Raw genomic sequence first — 23,815 nt, 5'->3', positions numbered from 1 at the left:
TAAGTTAAATTTAGATGGAAAAGTCATCACCCACTTTTCGAAAAAAAAAATTTGGTAAATGTTTCGTTTAGGTCCACCTCCACAATTTTCTTTAAAATGACGACATTTATAGGTTTTCGACTATGCTGAATACGAAAATCGCATTGAAATGTTGCAGAGATAAGTAGTTATCAAGATAGAAAAAAATGCATTATGCACGGTAATTTTGGCGGCCATTTTTTTTACGCGCATGCGCGCGCGCCCTAAGAAATCAGAATTTTACACGAAGTAAAAAAAACCAAGATGGCCGCCAAAATTACCGTGCATAATGCATTTTTTTCTATCTTGATAACTACTTATCTCTGCAACATTTCAATGCAATTTTCGTATTCAGCATAGTCGAAAACCTATAATTGTCATTTTAGAGAAAATTGTGGAGGTGGACCTAAACGAAACATTTACCAAAAATTTCTTCAGATCATGAAAACTATTTTGGTACTCCTTGGGCGTTGAGTTCCATGGCGACCCGCAGAATTATTTAATGGTCATTCCCTTAGTACCCCCCTAGTCAAGGCTAACGTATGCGCACGTAACATTTTTTATTTGAAATTTTTTCACTGTATTATTATTGATTGAACACTAACCAGATTATGAAAAAAAATTGAAAAAAAAAAAAACCATTTCAACATTTGAAAGGTGTACTCACTTTTTAGTTACCACGTTCTGGTAAATCGGTCACTTTTTATTTATTTATTTATTTTTTTTTCTAAATACGGAAGTGTCTTCGGGAGATATAAAATGGTCGCATGTTGACGAAGCAATGTATCGGGAGGCGTACGGGATTAAAAATTATTGGTAAATTTTTGGATTAGGTACACCTCCACCTCCTCAATTTTCTTTTAAATGACGACTTGAAATGGTTTTCGACTATGCTGAATACGAAGATCGCATCGAAATTTTGCAGAAATAAGTAGTTATCAAGATATAAAAAGTTGTATTATGCATTGTAATCTTTGGCGGCCATCTTTTTTACGTGTGTGTATTTGTTTATGGCGCGTGTGCACGTAAAAAGATGGTCGCCGAAGAATACAATGCATAATACAACTATTTATTTCCGCAAAATTTCAATGCAATTTACGTGTTCAGCATACTCGGAAACCTATAAATGTCGTCATTGAAAGGAAAATTGTGGAGGTGGACCTAATCTAAAAAAATACCAAATTATTAAACATTTCTGCAGCATGTTAGTGAAATTTATAATACTTTAAAAAAAATTAAAAAGAAACAAAACAAAAGTTTTGAAAAAAAACTCACCTTTCACAAAAACAATTTAAAAAAAAAACGGGTTTGTATTACTGTACACATAGATTCGAAAAAGTTGTCAAAAAACAAATATAGAACAAATAAATGTTATCAAAGGCAAGATAAGTTACTTTTCTACATAACTGGATATATTTTTTGTGTTTTTATTCAGTGTAACATGTTTATTCAGCTCGAAAAACATGCAGTATTGGAAAATTCAAAATGGCAGCCAACTCTCTCTCGGAGAGGGTAAGTTTGGGAAATGTATTATAAATAATAAACTAGACAAAATACTGTTAGAAAACAACCGAATATATGTCAACTTATGTCACGGTAACATATATTGAGCAAATTTCTAATACATCGGTAAACACTGCATGTTTTTCGAGCTGAATAAACATGTTACACTGAATAAAAACACAAAAAATATATCCAGTTAGGTAGAAAAGTAACTTATCTTGCCTTTGATAACATTTATTTGTTCTATATTTGTTTTTTGACAACTTTTTCGAATCTATGTGTACAGTAATACAAACCCCAAAAAACACACAAACTGACTAAATAAGTAAAAAAAAAAAAATAATTAAAAATCTCGAAACTTTATTTTCATGAAAACAATAAAAAAAGTCCTGTTCTCTCTATTTTTTTTTCTTTGAGAAACAAATATATTTCTGACTTACAAATGCGGTAGAGACTCATTATTTTTACTTTCTATGGTTTTGATATACCGCGTTTTTATTGCTTACAAAATGGGTGACTGATTTATCAGAACATTGTAACTAAAAAGTGAGCACCACTTTCAAATGTCGAAATAATGATTTCTTTTTTACATTTTTTTTTTTTAATAATCTGTTTAATTAGTGTCCAATCAATAATAATCCAGTGAAAAAAAATTCCAAAAACCTATAAGTATAGAAATTAAGCATGGGAGTAATGTTTGTACAACAACGTCGCCTTTCGCACTTTTACAAACATTTTTTAAAAAAAGTAACTAAACCATTTATTGATAATTTGTCACGTGTACAAACATTTATTTATTTACGTAGGCTTAACTCCTTTCATGAATAAGAAAAGTTTTACTCTTTAAGAATAATAAAAGGAAAAAGTTACTGAACATTTATAAAAGGACTTCTTTTCATGAAGGCCAGAGGAATAGTTGGCCGAAAATTTGTGAAACAACAACTAATAAAGATGAGAATAATAGTTCGCAATAAATAAAAATGGTGCTAATGCAGAGAGCGATCCGCGCTATTTTTTAAATCATATTTCCATGTTTAAATAACGTTTTATGATGTTGTTTTTTTTATTATTTATTCAATTGTAAGGTTAAAGTACAGAATAGGTACAAAACATCCTTACCTCCCCATGTTAAGAATGACTTTTTAACAACATTATTTCAGCACAGATCACTCTCTGCATGAGTAATCTTATATAGAAAAACAAAACAAAAAACTCAAAAGCAAGCAACAAACTTTTTTTTGGCCTTATATAATAAAGAAAAGATGTGTAAATTAAAAAATTTGGAAGATAAACAAATGAAATATGTTTTTTTTTTTTTTTTTTTTTTACTTATCGAGTTAACAGAAAATGAAACCTTTCGTCAATTCGTGGCTGTGAAATGAATCGAACCGGAAGTTCAGTTTTATCAACAGAACAGATTCGCAGAAACGATTAAATAAATATATTTATTTTATTTAATATTTTAATTTTAATTAGGTAAATTTATTTTAATAACATAAAAACATACCTCGACTCTAAAAATGGGTTGTCTGAAAATTTCAAATAAATTGGTAACGTATAAACATGGTTTTATTTGTTTAGAACGAACCAACTTTACATTTTTATATATATATATATATATATATATATATATGTATATGTGTGTATATGTATGTGTATATGTGTGTATATGTATGTATATATATATGTATTGTATTCTTTTTATATACATAAATATTAGTAGATTATTATTTATAATTATTAGTCCTGTTTAATTTATTTAATCCCCTCTTATGGTTAAATATGTTATATTAAAAAGATAATAAATATTAATTTTATTCTGTTTTTTTTATTATTATTACTATTATTTTTATTATTACTATTATTATTATTATTAATAATAATTTTAATATTGTTTTATCATTATTATTTTTTTCTTTTATTTATATATTTATTTAATAAAAACGCGAAAACTTTAAACTTATATCATTTAGTATAAAGGGCTTAATTAATTGTAGACGTATGTTTGAACTGCGTTGATATTACTCGTGGACGTATGTGAGATGATAAATATGTTGGTTGGATACATTCGCTGTCTTTTTTAACATGTTCATTTCTAACGCTTAGATTGTATTTTCTGTTTGTATTTGTAATAACGTCTCATTACTGAATTGTATAATTGTTCATAAATTGGTTGACATGCAGATCTTTTTCTTTTTTCTTTTTCTATATACTGTCAAATTCTTACTTTCTCTCTTTCTCTCTTTAACTATATCTCACCATTCTTTCTTTTCCCTTCTAGTCCTTATTCTCTTTATAATAACCATTTATATCTTTTTTCTTTTCCTCTCCATATTATATATATATTTTTTCTCTCTATTTTCTTTCTCTATTTATTTTTTAATCACTCTCTCTCTCCATTATAATCTTTTAACTTTATTTAAATTGCCCCTCCCTCTTTACATCTTATAATTAAAGTTCTGTGTTTTAAGTTTTTTAACTCCAACTTTTAAAGAGTTCCTACCTAAAATAAAAATCCATTATTCATTGAACTTTTGAATAGTCAAGTCGCTGCCTGATGATATCTGTTGTTTGATTGAAACAAGTGGCTATTTGTAGCAGCGGGATGTGAGCATGTTTATATAACAATAAATAAGTATATATATATATATATATATATATATATATATATATATATATATATATATATATATAACTTGAGTTCCTTCAGCTATAAACGAAACCGAAACCAAAACTTACAAAGAATTCTGGGTAAAATTATTTATTACAAGAAATGGAAATCCGTAACAAATAAACAACAATCACTCAGACGTAAGCGTGACACACACAATAAATAACACATAGGCTATCATATTAATATATTGATTCATTTCTTTTATTGGTACGTTGCTGTAAACATCCGTTTGTAAACCATGTTTAAGAAAATTCACACTTGATTATTAAAAGATGATGAGAAGCATTTAGCTTTGAAATGTCATGGCCTAAAGATGTTTTTTTTTTAATGTTCTGATGATATAATAAAATTATTTATAACTTTTATTTTTAACATACACAAGTAAGAATTTATTTTCATCTAAAGAAAGAGTCATATTTAACTTGTTATAAGTTTTTATTCAGTAATTCTCTAAAATTATTGATGACGTCGGTTTACAATTGTTTTTGCTTAGAATTTGGAATAAAAGTCGTAAAATGTTCAAAACTTTTTTCTGTATGAACGAACTGCACACTCAGTCAATTTTAACAATTATATTATTCGATTTATTTTAAAATTTTATTATTCATAAAAAAAAAATCATTAAACTGTTGCATCCGTGAATGCCAAGAAAGAAACTGTTGGGCATTTATAAATGTAACCTGGTGAACAAGTCAGGCATAAATTATATTTATTCATACCAAATATGGTTGGATTGTAAAGAAGGATTTAAAATTTTATTAACAATTCAGTGGGAGGTATTTTCAGAGAATATCATCTTACATAAACAATTAGAGTCATGTGTGACTCAGTAAACCTATTGTTCTTTTAAAATGGTTATCAATTTTTTTTTTTACCAAGCTTTTTAATTTTCAGAAAAGACAGAATTTTATTAACGATTCAATAAGTGCCATTTAGGGTGGATGTCACCCATTGAAGTTTTGTTGCAATCGTGTTCTCATCCTTGATAAACACTGTACGAACTGCACACTGGAGATGTATACAAGTTCTTAACACAGACTAAGGGAGACATTTCTTGTAATAGAGGAGATGAAACACATAATACTTGGAAGCTTCACACAAGAGTTCATTATAATTGATGATAAACACATTACCTTTTTTGTTGTAACTGAATTATATCACGAGACAACACTTATAAAACATGATGATGACTTCTTTATTTATCGAATCAACCGGTCGAATGAACGTCAGGAATTCACTTGTATTTACATAGGTAATCTTCTACCATTCGCTTCCAAAGGGTCAGCTGGCCACTGACTGCCAACTGCACACTCAGTCAATTTTAACAATTACATTATTCGATTTATTTTAAAATTTTAATATTCATTAAAAAAAAAAATCATTAAACTGTTGCATCCGTGAATGCCAAGAAAAAACTGTAGGACATTTATAAATGTAACTTGGTGGACAAGTCAGGCATAAATTGAAGTTTATTCGTACCAAATATGGTTGGATTGTAAAAAGGATTTGAAATTTTATCAACTATTCCATGGGAGGTATTTTTGGAGAATGTCATCTTACATAAACGATTGGAGTCGTGTGCGACTCAATAAACCTATTGTTCTTTTAAAATGTTTGTCAAATTATTTGTCAATTTTTTTTACCAAGATTTTTAATTTTCAGAAAAGACAGAATTTTATTAATGATTCAATAAGTGCCATTTAGGGTGGATGTCACCTTTTAAAAAATGATTGAAGTTTTTTCACAATCGTGTTCTCATCCTTGATAAACAGTTGCTGGTGCGCCTTTTGCATTGATGTTATTTACTTTAAAGATCGAACCAGCAAGAGGTTGGTTGTGTTTTAATTCGTCCGCAGTTACACCAATGGTTGAACTGGTTACGTACAGCTCGTCATAATTCGGTCCACCGAAGCAACAGGATGTCAGGTTGGTGACAGGAAACTTGATCGTCTGCAGAATTTTACCTGTTGTGAAGAAAACATCAAATTAAACAAATCCAATCTATTATTGCAATAATGATTAAACTAAAAGACCAGTGGAAATTCCAGTCATATATAAGCAAAACACTCTCCAGTTTACAATTAGACAAATCTACAGACACTGCACTGGAGTGTCAGTTAATTGCTTTCGCTCGTAATGAGAAAGTGTGAAAGATAAAGGAAGATTGTCTTGCAATACTCTGCCAACTACAATAACGATAGCATTGATGCTCTGTCTTCGAAACGTGAATGATACGACCGTAAAGCAACACTTCCCAAATTTGGATTCTATCCAAAAGAAAAACCTGCACTACAATCCAGCTACGAAGTGGCAAAACAACCTGCCAATTAAAATGACAACAACGCCATTGTGGACTCTTTTTTGGAAGTTAATGAACTTGGTTGCCAGAATTTCAAGCACATCTGTACTGATGCTGCTCCAGCGATGACTGTCATCATCACACTTGTGAAGAATGAATGGCCACACGTTACGCCTTCCTACTGTTCACTAGACTGATATGCTCTTGTGTCGAAAACTCTACCACCACGTTTGCTGAAAGTCATGGACATTGCAGTCGAAGCAATCAACTTCATTCGTGCAAAGGCTAAAAGTCATAGGCTCTTTCAAGAAAATGTGCAACATATGAAATTTCTGTTCTACACTATGAACTCGGTATGAAAGCAGAAATCTTTCTACAAAGAAATGAAAACATCAACGATAAAGAGTTTGTCATTTATCTGGCCGATATTTCTGGCCGACTCAACGGAATGAGTCACAATAATTTTACCCACTCTTTATCTGTGCTTAAATCCAAACGTAGATTCCATGAGATAAGTTTCTTTCTTCGAACTGCACGCCAGTGGAACTCTCTGCCGCTTGCCTGTTTCCCATCTGACTACAACTTGGATGTCTTCAAGTCCAACATAAACAAACTCCTGACAAACCACCCCCTTAAGTAAGACACTCTATCAAAACCCCCAATACTAATGATTACTACAATACTATCTCATTGATTACTGTACACGCAATAACCCTTATCCCTGAGTGGCCTTCGGGCCTTGATAAGTGGTGACCCCCATGTAAAAAAAAAAAAAAAATTCTTGCAATGTCGTGATGTGACAGTGATGTTCAAGATAAGGTAGCCAAACTGTCTGCTTGAACTGAAGACTGGAAAACTAAAACCAAAACTGGACCCATAGCCCCATTTTCCTTTCTTGGATGAGCATCTGCAAACACAAAGGATTGAACGTTGTATCGGCATCAAAAGTTGCATCATTGGAAATCTCGAAATTTTTTCAACAAATTTTATTTCAACAAAGCAAAACTGGGCCTATAGCCCCATTTTTCTTTCTTGGATGTTTCAGGACTTGCTGTTGTATTTGATATTCAACTTTTTACAGATTGTCCAGTGGAAATATTCACCCAGTCTATTGTGTCACAATGTATAGTAGCTGTACCCCAGCAAAACCTTACATATCATAAATATCTTCATCAGAGCTTGATTTAAACCATTGCTGGTAACGACTATTCAGCAGAAAATGATTTGAATTTTTTTTTTTTATTTGTTTCAAATGTTATGTTCATTTTTAATTTTCGTATAATTTTTTAATTTTTATTATTATTATTGATTATTATTATTTATTATTATTATTATGTTAATATTAAAAATTTTATTTTTTATTTATTTATTTTTTTTATCTAATCAAAAGAAAAACTCACCAGTTTCAGGGTCAATTTGGAATACACGACTGCTGAAATAACAAGCCAGCCATATTTTGTCATTCAAGTCTGAAGTCATTCCATCAGGAATTCCAAATTCATCCATGGGTTTCTCGGTAAAATCAATTACCACTCGTTCATTGGCTGTAGATGAAGACAAAATTAAAATTTAGAATAAATATTCAAGGAATTCTACAGAATATATATATATATATATATATATATATATATATATAAATATAAAAGCGAAAATGTATGTATGTATGTATGTGTGTTCACTTTTTCTGTATGTCTACAAAAGGCTTTTTTCAGAAACTTCACAACTTTTTAAAACTTTTTATATCACATATAAATCGTAATATCTCACAGTTAACGAAGCTCGCTTGTCTGTTTAATTTGCTCGATTTTGGGAAGATAAATATTCAACATTTGTCGCTCGCCGCATGTGGGTTAGTCTTTTTCCTATAACATCTTGGGGGGGGGGGGAAAAAAAAAAAAGCGTTCAGCAGTAAATGAAATACTATCCCGCAGTCAAACTTGACCTCATTAACTCATTAAAACGGGCACCTGCTAAATCCAAGTAATTAAATAAATTCAAACAGGTTTCCGTTAGCATCTCGCAGTGGGGCAATGGTTAACGTCGCACATTTTTTTTTTTTTCACACTTTAATTTACAACTTTGCCTCCAGGGTTCGGGTTCGATCCTCATGCTTACTTTTTTTTTTTAACACCCCCCCCCCCCGGAGTTTCCACACACACACACACACACCTCCAAACACCCGGGCAACGCTGGGCACCCCTCGCTAGTATATATATATATATATATATATATATATATATATATATATATATATAAGCGAGATAAGACACAGATTAAAAATCAGGTGAAATATCCTGATAGATATTACTTTGAGGTAATACTTTCAGGGTGATCCTAGTCAAAAAGGTAAAGCTCAATATTTAAAAAACATTTTGCTAATTGCATTTCAGTTCCTCTGATGATATGAGCCAGCATTGAAAATCCATGGATTAAGGAAATTAACATAACTCCCCTCTATATATTCTTTTTGTCAAGCAATAAATTCTTAATTCGAATATGTGTGTTTATATTATGATTTTCAGAATTTTACTTTAACCACTAAACTTTATATATATATATATATATATATATATATATATATATATATATATATATACGGCATAATTACATTGACACATCGGTTCTCATCAGATCACCAAATTTAAGCAACGTTGAGTCTGGCTAGTACCAGATGGGTGACCATTTGGGAATTCTAGGTGCTGTATGTGCTTTCCGCTTATCTCTGCATTGTTTTCAGTCATCCTGAACCTCCACTTACCACTGGTATTTAACAATGTCGCCTCAGGAGAGGTGTGGTTGAAGATTGCGCAACTCTTGCCACAAAAATTTCACGTGCAGGCACCCTTACCGTGGGTATCCATATATATATATATATATATATATATATATATATATATATATATATTTATTTTAATATATATATATATATGCATTTATATATATGTATATACAAAATTAAAATTTAGAATATATATTCAAAGAATTCTACAGAATATATATATATATATATATATATATATATATATATATATATTTGATTCTTCCGACCTTAGCAGACGTGTTTTAAATATTCTCTCCAGTGCTTTTTCTGTGCACATTTGAACTTTTCTTTTAATGATTTTGAACTCACTCCATTTGTGATTTTTTCCAAGGAATTCTGCCTTTTGGATCATTTTGGACCATTTGGAACTTACCTGTTGGATTGGAAGTTTTTAATTCGACCGTGTTTGGATTTTACCATTCTTGGATTTTTTACCCGTCACCGGACTATCCATTCATGTGAAATCTTTTTATCATTTTTTTCTTTTACCTCCTATTCCCCTTACCTCACCCTTTTTTTAACCAAATAAGATCTGTGACTTACTTGTGGTTTCATTAAATACTTTTACATGCAAAATCCCATCTCACATTTTGCTAATTCCTGCCCTCTGATGAGAAGGAGAGTATTTCTTCGAAACTCCGCGGATTAAGGACTGTCCACTTATCTTGTGCTTCCTTTTGAAAATTAAACTCTTTTTCAAGATGTTTTTTAACATGTTTTATTAATCATTTGTTCATATATATATATATATATATATATATATATATATATATATATATATAAGTAGATTGTAGTTTGCTTGAAGCATTGTTGAAGAAAATTATAAGGTAAAATTAAAAGCCAAGAACAATGCGAGATTTTTTTTTATATAGAGTAAAATTAAATGAAAACAAAAGAAATAAATTTCTTTTTTTTTGTTGTTTGTTTTTTCTTTTTCACACAAATTTTAACTCTAAACAACAGTAATTTTTTTTTTTTTTCTGTTGTATTCAATGGTGTTATAAATCTCAATATATTTCAGACCTATTAGTCCTTTTTCAAGAGAAGACAGCGGAAGAGTGTTCAAAATTGGAAAAGCAGTTACAGAGTTTGCCACGTGATACCGCGAAATATAGAACAAAAAATGACGTTAGGAGAACGTTAAAATAAATCAGTTGGTGTTTAAAATACTTGTTGCGTTTGTGAATCAAGGGAGATGACTATTCAAGCAAGGGTTGAAGGGAGGCAACTGTGTGAGATTTTATTAATCTTTTAATTATTTTAAAACAATAATTTTTTTTTTTTTTTTAATATTATTTTAATTATTGTTTTTCTTATGTTTTAAACTTATAAAAGCGGAGCTCAATTCCAGTCTATTGTTTAGTGTGGGAGTATGTTTTGAAATAATTAAAGATTCGAGAATACGAAGTTGACCTACGTTTCTTGAAGAAGCAAATATACTTCTAGTCTTAGTCGCAATGTAAACGGATACTGGGGGTGGAATAATGACGGTCTTCCTGCTGCCATCAAGGGTTGTGCACAGCGTAGCAGAAACAAACGGAACTTTTTTCTTTCGCGAATCAATGCCTCTCCTCTGTGTGATTCGGCCACATACTGACCAATCAGGAGTGCGGTGCATTGATCTTTCCTCTCTCCTAAGGAACTCTGACAGCTTACGGTAAGGAACTCTGACAGCTTACGGTTTGAAGGAAAAAACTCTTCCTTACCAAGAGAGACGCCAACTAGATCGGATCCTTCCTCTCTCTCTGTTCTCCTAATCCGGTATCGATGATTCTCACGGGGAATAACTACTGTGACAGCACGAGGTGGCCAGAGGCTAGGTTTAATCTGGAACAATATCTCCCTGCGGATATTCACCAATGGCTTGCCAAAATAAACCCTTTTTTCTTTGTTAAATTATATGAAGTTGTTGTGTTTGTTATTTCAGTGGTTTGTGTTAAATTATTTATTTTCAAAAGCACCAAACTCCAAAAGAGAAATAGTCACTGTTCAATGTAATAATTGTGAAGAAGAAGCTTTGTCACTGAAGAGGCCGGACACAATGTGGGAGGGTTTTTTTATAGGCTTGCTTATGTGACCCTTAAGAGAGTAGGGGATGGAACTCCTGCTTGCCAATTCATGCCTTTAAAGGAACAAGGCAATAGCTAATCAGTGAGGGGAAGGGGAGACTTGAATAAATTCCAATAAATCAGGGGTAACTCAATTAAAAAAAATGCTTTTAATTTGACGACAATTTTTATGTGGTCAGAAAATGTACAAACGTTGCACTCTTGTCTATCCTCATCTCACCACTATCATCCTTACATACATTAGAGATAGAGATAGAGATAAGGGAAAAAAGAAAAATAAGAAGAAAGGAAGAATAGAAAGAACGGAAAGGGGAAGAATGAAAAGGGTAAACCATGAATAATTTATTGGTGATTTTAAAGCATATTTTTCTCCTTCCTACTCCCTCCCACTCTTACTCATCATAAATTTTTGACTTTTTTACTAAGCAAAACTTTGAAAGTTGTAAGGCAATAATAATAATAATAATAATAATAATAATAATAATAATAATAATAATAAATCTAAAACGTACATAATTAATATATCTCCATGCTTAGATATAATCGTTTTCTCTAAAAATGCTTTTAATTTAACTACAGTTTTTATGTGGTCAGAAAATGTACAAATTACGTTACCCACTTGTATATCCCTGCCCCAGCACTATCATTCCTGCACACATCAGTGAGGAGGTTAAGAGATAAGGAAGAAAACAAAAAAGATAAGGGAGAAAAGAGGAAGATAAAAAAGAAAGAAAGAAAGGGAAAGAGGAAGAATGAAAAGGGGAAACCATAAATGATTTATTGATGGTGATTCTAAAGCATGTCTTTCTTCTTTCCTATTCGTCCCCCAACCCCGTTCACTCCCCTACTCTTACTCCCATCTCTCATCATAGCTTTGAAAATTATATAGACAAAATAATAATAAAATCTCAAAATGTATATAATTAATTTATCTCAATGCTTAGATATAATCATCTACTCTAACTGTGATAATGATAATTAAAAATAGAATGTAATGAGGGGTAAACATGTTGGTGACTGTGATAATGATAACTTTTAATAATAATTATATTAATTAATAATGTCATTGATAGTGGGAAGAAAGCGTTTAACGTAAAAATCAAAAATCAAAATGTTAAGAATAATGGATTTTGAAAAATAGAAAAGAAGGTGTAAACCGCAAAGGATAAACTAAGTCAAAATATAAAATAAGTCTATATAATTGATCTGAAGATATCCACATATAGATATATATGTACTAGTGATGGGACGATTCCAATATTTTTCCTGATTCTGATACAATTGCAGATTCCGTACTAAATTCCCGATTCCGATACAATTACTGATTCTGATTCTTTGTAAATCTCTAAATATTCAACTATAGAGTTATTATTTTCCCTGATTTCTATAAAAAAAACATATGTTAAATATGCAGATATTTTCGTAAACATAAAAATACACTTGTGAGAATGATCTATCGATTTTAGCTTTTCTGATATTTAAAATCAATAAATATTTATTATTTTATCATTATTGCCAGCAATGGAAGATTTTGCCTTAAAGAAGATAAAATAAAAAAAGACAATTAAAAAAATAGGCACCAATTTTTTCAATTCTGATAACCCCAAACTTGTCGATTTTTTTGAATTCTGATTAATCGTTACAACATAGATAGAATATGCACCATTTTTATAACATAAACTTAAAGACTAACTGAAATCTACTCCAAATGAATAAAAAACGTGTGTGCATGTACATATTTATATGGCATAATCACGTTGACACACCGGTTCTCGTCAGATCACCGAAGTTAAGCAACGTTGAGCCTGGCTAATACCAGATGGGTGACCATTTGGGAATTCTAGGCGCTGTATGTGCTCTCCGCTTATCTCAGCATTGTTTCCAGTCGTCTTGTACCTCAACTTGCCACTGGTATGCAACAATGTTGACTCAGGAGAGGTGTGGTTGGAGATTGCGCAACTCTTGCCACACAAATTTCACGCGCAGGCACTCTTACAGTGGGTATCCATAGTCTGTCAAGACTGGAGGAAGCCTTCATGTATATAAAAGATTACAACCTCGAAATCTTATTCAATTAATTTGTGAATATAATTTGCTGGAAACAATTTCGATTAGAAATAAACAAAAGACTGAAAACTGAATAAAAAAAAAAGCATTCAACTCTGAAAACTCAAATGAAAAATTTTACCAAATAAAACACACAGACTACAAATTTGGGCAGCATATGCTTAAAAAGAAAAACTCAAAATACACAAACTTAACTATCATTAAATTATCAAATAAAAAAAGGATGACATAAACTTGATAAACAGTAAAATAAAGCATAAATGAAGTATGTATGAAGTATTGTTGTCACATTTGGGCTGGTGCGTCTGTTACTAGTCTATCGCTCCTGGACAGGATTCAGCCAATCTGATAGGTCACAAACTGTCAGCTAGGCTTCATCCTCTGTCTCATCGATTAAATGTTGAATCCCTCTGCCTGTTTTACAAGTATTTTAATGGTATATGCTCCAATGAACTACAAGCCCCTGTACCGCCTCGACGTAAATACCCCCGACAAACCTGAAAAACAGCAAAATCCCACCCCTACACCATAGAAATCCCCAGATGCCAGAAAGCCTTCTACTCTAACGGTTTCTTCCCCAGAACTGCTAAACTTTGGAATTTCCTTCTGGGTTCCTGCTTCTCCGACTGTACTGACATGCAGAAGTTCAAGTGCAATGTAAACAGACCTCTTGCTGTTCAACTCCCTACATAGTATCCCTGACATCAAAATGGCACTATGCCTTGTTTCTAGTGAAAATGCAATAAAAAAAAAGTTTTTAGAATGGATTTGAAGTGTACAATATTAAATGAAATATAGAAGAATTACAAAATAACAAGAAAAACTGATATCAATAATATAAATTGTTCAGTTAAGACAATTTTTTAAAAATATGGAAGTATAATCTCCAACATTCCCTAGATTCTCTTTTAAAGATCATAAATCGGATTTCAACAATGACCCTAGCATAAAATTAATTTCACCTTGTGCATCTGTGTTAGAAAAAGAATTTCAGATATAATATTACTCAAGATAAAACGTAATATTACTCTGAAGAGTCAATCGGATGTTACAGATGTTTTCAGATGAGAGATCAAAATCTTTTAAAAATAAATACAAAAAAAAAATATAGAAGTATACACTCTGAAATTCATTCCCTAGATTCAGTCTTAAGGACCATAAATCAGATTTTAATAATAATCCGATCATCAGATTAATTCCACCTTGTACATCTGAATATCATCTAAGATAAAACAAAAAAACTAACATTACTTATGGACACCCTCTGAAAAGTCATGTGCCATGCTAAACCTGTTCATTTCAAAAGCTAATGCAACATGGATGTGGAATCGATATTTAATCAACTAAAATAATTAAAATGAAGAATAAAACAGAAAATATAAATTTAATAAAGCCTATTTCAAGTAAAATTTCCAATTATTATCATCAAAGTAAGAAGTCAATTGAAACTTACAGATGTTTCCAGATGGGAGATCAAAGTCATATGCAAAAACTTTACGAGGCAGTGAATGTGTGTAGAATAAAGTTCGGTTGTCAACAGTCCATGTTAATCCATTGGAGATGTTCACTTTATCCTTCATGGTATGGAGTTTCTGTTCCTTGTCGAGCATATAGAAATGTCCGACTTCAGGGTCTGGCACGGCTGGTTGCTTTTCCTTACCCATGGTTCCTGGTAAAAACAAAATATGATGCAATCAGTGACCAAATTTGATCTTTTAAAAATTCCAGAATAACTGAACACTATAAGTGAACTTAAAAATAAAGTTAAACACTGTGGAAGCAATGTTTAACAGGAATTATTAAAAACTTATGCATATATAATATATGATTAGCAGGAATTATTATAGCAAGCATTCGAAATTTACTGTGCACACCTTATATATATATATATATATATATATATATATATATATATATATATATATATATTAGTAATGGGACGATTACAATATTTTCTCGATTCCAATACAATTACCGATTCTGATTCTTCATAAATTTCTAAATATTTAATTATAAAAGTGGTATTTTGTCCCAATTACTGTAAAAACACATCTTAAATATGCAGATATTTTCTCAAATGTAAAAACACACTTGTGAGGGGATGATCTAGAGATTTTAGTCCAAATGGAAGTTTAAATCAATAAATATTTATTATTTTATTATTACTACAAGCAGTGGAAGATTTTTGTTTAACTAGAATCAAATAAAAAAAGATAATTTAAGGAATCAGTTTTGGCATCGGAAAAAATTTTTCTGATCTCGATGCTGATTCCGAAACCACAAAAAGCTGATTTTTTCAATTCCCGGTTCCAATTCTGATTAATTGTCCCAACTCTAATATATATATATATATATATATATATATATATATATATATTTAAAAACTGTACATTTTAAAAAAAAAATTTTTTTTCATAATCGAGCACTTTGCTGGAATTTTTTTCCCAGAAACAGTCAACAAATATATATATATATATATATATATATATATATATATATATATATATATATACATCTTCACATTTAACATCTTTTTTTTATAATAATCGACAAAAGTCAACAATTACAACTCTATAGTTAAATATTTAGAGATTTTAATAATAAAAATAATAAAATCGGAATCAGTAATTGTATTGGAATCGGAAATTTAGTACGGAATTGGTAATTGTTTTGGAATCTGGAATAATATTAGAATCGTCCCTTCACTAATATATATATATATATATGAGACTTCTTATATCTTAGAAGGCATTTCATAGGTATATGAAAATTATATATATATATATATATATATATATATATATATATATATATATATATATATATATATATATGACTTGTTATATCTCAGAAGACATTTTGTAGGTATATAGGTATATTAAAATTATTTGAAAACCAGAAAATGCCAATAAAAATTTTATTAAATGATAAAATCACTTTTTTTTCTTTGAGACTTTTGGTGTTAACACGTATTGCTTTTAGTGTTTTTTTTTTTCTTCACTTTAGATGTAAAAGTCCTGGGGCTTAAGTCCTCGTCGAGTGAAGAAAAATGTATGTTCTTATAGACAATGGTAGTCAGTCTGAATTGATGTGTACATTACACTGGCTGTTTTAAATAGGGGACTTGTCACATTTTAGAAGACATTTTGTAGATAAAATAAAATTATTTGAAAACCAGAAAATACACACACACACACACACACACACATATATACATATATATATATATATCAAATTTTAATCACAGGTTTCCATACCAGTTGATAGATAATTTTATTCTGAAGAATATATATATATATATATATATATATATATATATATATATATATAGCGAAAGCACTATGACACAAAATGCTTTCTACTAATAGGCTTTTCGCTTTGCACCGATATGTGGCTATCTATTAAATTTCTCTTATTTTTCAATGGTTTTAATTTTTATTTCAATTTGTCTATCATTTTATTTTTTGTTTTGTTTTTTTAGATGATTTAGAAAATTTGCTTCTGAAAAAATTATTAAGACACTAGCGGAAGAAGGAGGGGGGGTAGCCCAGATTTGCCCGGTCATAAAATACGCTAAAATATTAAAATATTAAAAAAAATATTAAAAAAGTGCTCAGCTGAAGTAGCCCCAGTTCTCTCCAAACTCTACAACAAATGCCTTGATGAATCTTGCTTTCCGGGCTGTTGGAAAACTGCTTCTGTGGTACCAGTATTCAAGAATTCTGGCGAAAGAACTGACCCATTAAATTATCGCCCCATTAGCCTCCTCCCACTTTTTGCCAAAATATTTGAGACCTTAATCAACCATGCTCTAGTCCATCACCTTACAGATGCTAAGCTTCTGACTGACCAACAATATGGATTTAGACAAGCCTGTTCCACAGCAGGCATTCTAACTGTAATCTCTGAACGGATATACCATTGACTGGACAAAGCGGGGGAGGGCAGAGCAGTAGCTCTAGATATATCTAAGGCTTTTGACAGGGTATGGCATGAGGGTCTCCTCAGGAAAATTAAATCATACGGTCTCAATGGTAGAATACTTAGCATAATTAAATCCTTCTTAGATAAGAGAAAGATCCAGGTTGTCCTCGACGGTCGTACATCTAAACAATATGATATAAATGCGGGAGTGCCCCAGGGGTCTATCCTTGGACCTCTGCTGTTCCTGATATTCATAAATTACCTCCCCGACAAAATTGCCTCTGAGATGGGTATATATGCTTATGACACCACACTCTATAACAGACACGACAGGAAAACAAATGAACATATATCTAAAGAAATGGCAGAAACACTAGAGGATGATCTCCAATCTGTAGTGGAATGGGGACAAAAATGGATGGTCACATTCAATGCCGTCAAGACAAAACTGGTTTCATTCAATAATTACAAGAAACCTTCTCTACCACCAATAGCAATGGCCAACGACTCTTTATCTGAGAGCACGTCTTTCAAGCTCCTTGGTCTAACGTTCACAGGAAACATGAGTTGGAACAATTACATCGAGGGCATTGCCAGGGTTGCTCAAGTGAACAACTTTCCCAGCTTTTATATCCTATCTAGAAAAAAAGGAAGAGACAGGAAAAAAAATAGCTTCTCCCATCATGCTCTGCTTTCCCAAGATGCCCTTCATGTATATAAATGAGCTAGCCATCCTTGCCTTCTTCTTTCTCAAAGAGCGATGCAGATACGCCCAGTACGTTTTTTTTTTTTTTTTTTCTTTTCTTTCTAACCATATACCCCACACTTACGTGTTATATTAAAATTAGTATAAATTCCCAACTTATGAAAAATGAACCGATAGTAATTTCTCTTTTTTTGTCATTATTTTTCTGTTACCAAACGAAGGACAAGTTACCCTTAAATAAGAAATAATGTATTTTTACAGAATTCTACTTAATATGAAAAAAATCAAACCAGATGTTATTTTGGATGGAAAAAAAAAGTTTGTACAACAAAAAAATCGCATAAAATCAAATAAATTTTGTAGTGCACTGAATGCCTCCTTAATTTGAATTAGTGCTTTTAGTAGCGCTCTGAAGCCTCCTTTTTTTTTCACTGATGACTTAAAAAATAATTTCTCTCCTAGGGTGTTGGTGATTAGAAACTTGCTTTTGCTAGTGCTCTGGAGACCTTCTTAATTTTATTTAGTGTCTTCAGTAGTGCTCTTGAAGCCTCCTGTGTTTTCTCAACGATCACTTTGTAAATTATTCTTTACTGGAGAGTAAAAACATTACTTTAGTAGTGCTCTGCAGGCCTCCTGAGTATATTGTTTTTTTAGTGTTCCCTTAAAAATAATTTCTCTTTTTGGAGGAGGGGTTAGAAATTGGAGGCCTCCTTAATTCTTGTACATTCAGTAGTGCTCTTTCTTTTTTACTGACAACTTTAAAAAATATTTTTTCTTCGGGGGGAAGAGCGGTTAAAAACTCAGTTTTAGTAGTGTTCTCGAGATCTCCTTAATTTTAATTAGTGCTTTCAGCAGTGTTCTGGAAGCCTCCTGAGTTCTATTTATTTTTTTCTTAAGTGCTTGCTTAAAGAACAAGCCAAAAAGTATATATGCTCCCCCGATGTTTTTGTCATGTTTTTGCCAAGTATATCAATGTGGTCTTGCTTTTGAGTAATTTTCAGCAAAATCTAATCATTGGAAAAGATTCTATGTCCCGGAAAGTGCTATTTTTGGCCATTTTGACCCCTTTTTCCCACCTGGGGACACAACCAGAATTTTCCCAGGGTCAAATGTAACGTTTCCAGATGTGATCTTGCTTTTGGGTAATTTTCAGCAAAATCTAATGCGCGGAAAAGATTCTATGTCTGGAGACGCACAACCAGAATTTTTATAAAAAATATGAGAATGTTACATTTCCTCCTTTGGCTAGTTGTAACTTCGTGCAAAATTTCAGAAAATGTAATGAGTAGTTATTGAGAATTTTGGGAATGAATGGACGAATGGACAAGGGTTAATTCTAAGGTCCAAGTCCAACTAAGTCAGTGGACCACTAATAATAATGAGAGAAATATAGATAGATAGATAGATAGATAGAGAGAGAGAGAGAGAGAGAGAGAGAGATAGAGAGAGAGAGAGAGAGAGAGAGAGAAAGAGAGAGGCGGGATCGTTGAATTAAAAAAATCTGCCTCAAGAGAAGCAATCCAAATAATGAGTTTGTAGTGTAATTCTAAGGTTCAAATCCAACTAAGTCAGTGGACCACTAATAATAATGAGAGAAAGAGAGCCAAAGAGAGATATAGATAGATATACATATATACATATATATATATATATATATATATACAGAGAGAGAGAGAGAGAGAGAGAGAGAGAGAGAGAGAGAGAGAGAGAGAAAGAGAGATCGGTGAATTAAAAAAATCTGCCTCAGAATGGATCCAAATAATAAAATAGCAACTTGTGTCTCTTGCCATTTCTTTTACTCTTTCCATTTTTTTTTTTATTGTTGCCGCACAACTATTATCATCTTCTGGTTATTTGTCATAATGGGTTTGTAGTGTAATTCAGATCTCGTTGGTAGATGAATACTTGATGCTTTGCCAGGGCTATACAGGGTATTTTTTATTGTGCCGCCATCATTAGATGGGGTGCCTACCACGGCTTAAGAGAGTCCCAGCTACTCTCAAGAGAAGGACAGACCGTACCAGTTTCTTAACCTGGTATTTTACCTTGCGATACATACAACGCCGCACCTTCTCAAATGGTCACTCATCTGGTACTGGCCAGGCTCAACGTTGCTTAACTTCAGTGATCTGGAGTGTCAACGTGATTGTGTCATATATATATATATATATATATATATATATATATATAGTAAGTTATAAAATGTATATGGCGATTAAGCTACACTGAATATTCCACGTTTCATCCACTCTAGGATTCTTCAGGCTTATGCGTGAAGAATCCTAGAGTGGATGAAACGTGGAATATTCAGTGTAGCTTAATCGCCATATACATTTTATAACTTACTAACTAGCTCTATAGCTCTACCTACATATTGAGCACTTTTGAAGTAAATACTTAAAGTTTACGCATAAATCTATACTTTCGTATATTAATTCTATGCAAGTAAATTAAGCAGTTATATATATATATATATATATATATATATATATATATATATATATATATATACTAAAAGAGTGAAAAAGCTACTTATACTAATACTAAATATACTAAAACTGTGTTTATGACATTATCAAAAGTCCGAGAATGTTACATTTCCTCCTTTGGCTAGTTGTAACTTCGTGCAAAATTTCAGAAAATGTAATGAGTAGTTATTGAGAATTTTGGGAATGAACAGACGAATGGACAAGGGTTAATTCTAAGGTCCAAATCAAACTAAGTCAGTGGATCAATAATAATAATGAGAGATAGATAGATAGATAGAGAGAGAGAGAGGGGGGTGGATCGTTGAATTAAAAAAATCTGGCTCAAAAGAAGCAATCCAAATAATTTGCATAGAGTGAATAGCAACTTATGTTTCTTGCCATTTCTTTTACTTTCTTCTGGTGTGTTCGTGTGTTCGAATCTCTGTCAGAATTCAACTAAAAAGAAAAAAGAGCTTCACTCACAAAAAATACAAATCATTCAATCAAAAAAAAAAAAAAAAAGAAACTCCACTAAAAATGCCATAAACTGTTTGACCAAAAAGAAGCAGCATCTCCACTTACCTGCCCATAACCTTCCAACGGCATCACATTTTCCATCATTGAAACGGTTTGTAGGCTTATCCTTTTCTGCCGTTAAAATGGTCTTTTGTGTCTTGGTGTGCCAGTCAAGATGGACCAACTTCAAACCTTGCCCAATAACAAAACCGCCTTTTTCTCGTGGGACAATAAAACTCGTGGGATTACCTTGAAAAAATAGTAAAATAAAATACGAGAAAATAAGCAAAAACTTGTGCCACTGAGCAATTGCTAGAAAAGAAATAAAACACTAAAACATAAAAGCACAATTAGAATATGGAGTACCAGATGAATAAGTCCGGCAAGGTAAAATCTTTAAAAACTAATAGCATGCTGAGAGTTTAGAGTGGCCAACCTAATAGTTTGCGCACTGTCAACCAAACTTCAACTTCTGCAGTAGCAGGAGCATATATACTCGCGGCTTATAATTTTAAAGATGTTTTATTCTATAATAACACTAGCGTGGGTGCCGGTGTTGCCCGGGTGTTTGGATATGTATGTTGAACAAAAAAAAAAAAAAATTGATAGTAGGAAGGCAGGCTCGAACCCATACCACAAAGGAGGAAAAGAATGGGGAAAAAAACCTGACATCTTTGCTGTTACGACCACCGCCAAACCGGAAGTGATGTAGATTTTAATTAAGGCTAGACAATCGAATGGGGAGGATGACTTTCGAAAATATTGGCGAAAAAAGCGACCCTACTGTAGAAAAGTGCCCAGTTGAAGGTGAAAATATTAATGTTTTTAGCCAATTTTTTGGTATTTGTCGTCTGAAGGGTCGAGCTTACAAAACGATACTGATCTTTTGAAAATCCGTCGCCTCTGTCGAAAGTTTTAGGCAGACATGTAAACATACCTTGCCAAAGGGAGTGCAACCTTGAAGTTGGTTGGGAAGCTTGCATGTCTTAATGACCCCAAGAGCTAAGCCAGCAGGAGATTCATCTCCTGGCAGGGCCACCCATGCCGGACAGGTCAACGGGTAGAAGCCAGACTAAGAGCACTCCACCTACCTTCTGGGGAAGGTTGGGTGTGGGGTCAGCACCTTCACCCCGGAAAAAAGAACTTGCTACAAAAGCATCCACAACAAAAACCCAAGAAACTTTAGTTCTGGGAGAGGAAGGTTCTGCACCTGCAGAAAGAATGACGTGCTGTGGTCAAAGCCAAAAGGACGCTTCAGTGCTGAAAATCCTCTTATCGACCAGGACAACGACCACCATTGCTACATGGAACGTCAAAACCATGTATGAAGCAGGGGAGGCAGCACAAGTGTCAACAGAGATGCACCAATACAACATTGCCCTGCGATGATTGAGTGAGACGAGGTAGCTGCAAGCTGGACAAACAAGGCTGGCTACCAGTGAACTCTTGCTGTACACAGGACATGAAGAAAATGCAGCACACACGGAAGGCGTAGCAATCACGCTTTCAAGAACAGAAAGCTTTGACGGGGTGGGACGCATTCGGATCAAGGATAATAACAGCATCCTTCATGACTGAAGAAGAACATCAAGATGAATGTGATCCAATGCTACGCACCCACCAATGATCATGCCGACGAAGACAAAGACTATTTCTACAACAGACTACAGACAGTCTTAGACAAGTTTAAAGACAAAGACGTCAACATCCTGATGAGGGATTTCAATGCAAAGGTGGGATCAGACAACAGAGGCTACGAGGAAGTGATGGCATAACATGCTCTCAGAGAAATGAACGAAAATGGAGAGAAATTTGCTGACCTCTGTGGACTGAATGACCTTGTCATAGGAGGCGGCATCTTTGCCCACAAGAGGATACACAAGGCCACCTGGGTATCACCTGACCATGTAACAGAGAACCAGATAAATCACCTCTGTATCAGCAAGAAGTTTAGGCAGTCTCTTCAAGATGTACGAGTAAGGAGGGGAGCAGACGCGGCATCAGACCACCATCTTCTGAATGCGAGACTCAAACTGAGACTTAGGAGAACCGTCCGGCAGGCAGAAGGTAGGACGAGGTACAACATCAACCTACTGAAAGACTAGATGACTCGGGGGGGAAGCCTTCACTGTGAGCCTGAGTAACAGATTCCAAGTACGGCAGGAGTTTATCACCAAAGACACCAATGCCCACCACCTTTGGAAGGGCATAAAAGAACCAACACAAAGACTGGATCTCTATGAACACCTTACAGAAGGTTCAAGCCAGAAGACTCAAGAAAAAGGAAGTCAATGAGAGCCGTAAAGGGGCAGCAAAATGACAGCCCAAGCAGAATATACAAGAGCCCACAAGGAAGTGAGGGAAATTAAATTAATTAAAGACAATAGATTTTATAGATATACAGACACACAAACACACTTTCACTTTTATAGATATATAGATAGATATAGATTGCCGATTGGTTGTAGCAGTCAACTTCCTTTCTGGCTTGTTCAATCAGGTGCCATCTCTCTGGTGAGCTGAACATGTTACGCCACAGCAACTCTCTCTCTCTCTCTCTCTCTCTCTTTAAATAGGAATTTAAAGGAAATAAAGCTATAGACACACACACATACACAAAAAAAAAAATAAATAAAAAAATTTGATGTCATTATTTCATATTTTTCTCCAGGCATGGGAAAAGAAATGACTACTATCATACTATCAACTTATTAACTTTTTAGCCGAGATCAAAGTGTAGTATCTGTTCT

The 23,815-nt window shown here is 32.7% G+C and overlaps 1 protein-coding gene and 1 pseudogene across 1 annotated transcript in view; one reads left to right on the top strand and one right to left on the bottom strand.

The window, feature by feature from the left end:
• Window positions 1-5,187: 5,187 nt before the first annotated feature.
• LOC145287727 (regucalcin-like) overlaps window positions 5,188-23,815 on the bottom strand; it is a 37,147-nt gene continuing 18,519 nt past the window's right edge. Inside the window, exons 2-5 of the mRNA XM_080135485.1 lie at window positions 21,132-21,314; window positions 14,905-15,120; window positions 7,895-8,038; window positions 5,188-6,159 (exon numbers count right to left, since the gene is read on the bottom strand). Coding sequence (XP_079991611.1) covers window positions 5,951-6,159; window positions 7,895-8,038; window positions 14,905-15,120; window positions 21,132-21,314 — 752 coding nt within the window. The 3' untranslated portion in view covers window positions 5,188-5,950. The remainder of the gene's footprint in view (window positions 6,160-7,894; window positions 8,039-14,904; window positions 15,121-21,131; window positions 21,315-23,815) is intronic.
• Window positions 13,124-13,240, top strand: LOC145288503 (5S ribosomal RNA; annotated as a pseudogene).

Source organism: Euprymna scolopes, chromosome 11 (genome assembly GCF_053919585.1).
Source record: "Euprymna scolopes isolate OS-2025 chromosome 11, ASM5391958v1, whole genome shotgun sequence".
Taxonomy (NCBI): domain Eukaryota; kingdom Metazoa; phylum Mollusca; class Cephalopoda; order Sepiida; family Sepiolidae; genus Euprymna; species Euprymna scolopes.
This window is presented reverse-complemented; position numbering and strand designations above follow the sequence as displayed.